The sequence below is a fragment of the Entamoeba dispar genome, genomic scaffold, assembly GCF_000209125.1.
Source record: "Entamoeba dispar SAW760 scf_1105229458615 genomic scaffold, whole genome shotgun sequence".
Classification (NCBI taxonomy): domain Eukaryota; phylum Evosea; order Mastigamoebida; family Endamoebidae; genus Entamoeba; species Entamoeba dispar.
The window spans coordinates 1-1,458 of NW_001853281.1; the positions used below are offsets into that span (position 1 = coordinate 1).

General features: G+C 22.3%; 1 protein-coding gene across 1 annotated transcript, besides 4 other annotated features; it reads right to left on the reverse strand.

The window, feature by feature from the left end:
* Nucleotides 1-60: a repeat region.
* Nucleotides 57-592: a repeat region.
* EDI_064530 (uncharacterized protein) lies at nucleotides 103-1,082 on the reverse strand (the record flags this gene model as incomplete). Its single annotated transcript, XM_001734802.1, has 2 exons — nucleotides 103-458; nucleotides 716-1,082. 2 exons carry the CDS (start codon nucleotides 1,080-1,082, stop codon nucleotides 103-105), a joined length of 723 nt encoding a protein of 240 aa, XP_001734854.1.
* Nucleotides 1,083-1,163: 81 nt separating this feature from the next.
* Nucleotides 1,164-1,365: a sequence feature (AT_rich).
* Nucleotides 1,366-1,431: a microsatellite.
* Between the last annotated feature and the right edge of the window lie 27 nt (nucleotides 1,432-1,458).

The following is a 1,458-nucleotide window of genomic DNA, read 5'->3' on the forward strand; positions in this document are numbered from 1 at the left end:
TCCACTGAGCAAGGAACAATAGAAAATATTTCTATTAATACTTAATTATCTACTTTTTATTTATTATTTTTTATATTTCAAATAAATAATAATGAATAAAAATCATTTCATTTCAATTACAATGATTCGTTGTGGTGTGAAATGTTCTGGAAGTTGTTTTCCACAAAGTGCATCTTCAATTCCTTTATATTCAAATGAATATTGAATACAAGATGATTTTGTTTTATTATTTTCTTTATAAACACGAATGTCACCAACTCCAAATTCAAACAAATAATCATCTGATTGTTTACCTACATAAAATGCATATTGTGGTTGTTTAATATCAAATTTATTCATTCCTTGTATTCTTCCTTTTGATTCTATTGAAAATAAAAATGATTTTGAATCATTTATATAATCATCAAATTTATCAATTTTCGCATTAACATATCCTCCAAATTTATTTCCATCAGAATCTTCAATAATAATTATTATATGTTCTTTATTCTTTTATCAAATACTGATGTGTTCCTATTCCAATCATCAATATCTGAATCAAATATTTTATTGGATACTTTTCTATTTGTCCATTCTTCAAGTTGTTTGATTTGAGTCGTAGGAATGAATAATTCATCTGGAGAAACAGTTGTGTTATTCATTAGATTGTTTATTATGGTATTGCTTGTTTGTTTTGTTGGAGCGTCTTTTGTTTTATTGATGTTTTCGTTCTTACTCTTTTCTATTTCATCTTTTCTCTTCTGAAGATATTTCTTTTTAAATTCTTCTTGTATCATTTCTTTTACTATTTCTTTATTAGTTGTGTTATTGTCCATTTTTTTCATAATTTTCTCTATTAAATACCCTTGTACTTCTATATCTAATGCATTGTTGTCTATTTCAATTTCATGGTCTTTAAGTTCTTTGCTTGTTCTTTCATTTTCTTCTTTTATTCTTCTTAGTTCTTCATGAATATCTTCTTCACTACCATGAATAACTTTAGAAATCTCTTGTATCGTTTTGTTTTTTGTTAATACCATTTCTAATTTGGTCTCTAAATCACAAATTCTTAATTCATGTTCTTCCATTATCTTTTCTATCATTGTCTTAAATTTTTCTAAATAAATAAACTCTGAAATTGCTAGTGCAGTGTTTTACTTATTTCTTGCTTTTCCATTGTGTTGTTATTTTTAAGTTATATCTTTAAATTAAAACTATTAATTTTACTTTTGTTTTATTTGTTCATAAACTATTAATTATTTCTTATTTCTTATTTTTACATTTTGAATTAAAAATAGAATAGTTTTATTGTTATTAATTTAAAATTATTATGTTTTATTTTATCATTATTTTTGAATTATTAGTTGAGAAATTAAAAATAAATAAATTTAATTTCAGTTTATTGTTTTTTCTATTTATTTTTGTTCTTTTTTGAATTTATTTTATTCTCTTAAATATTGTTCATAAGATACATTTGTT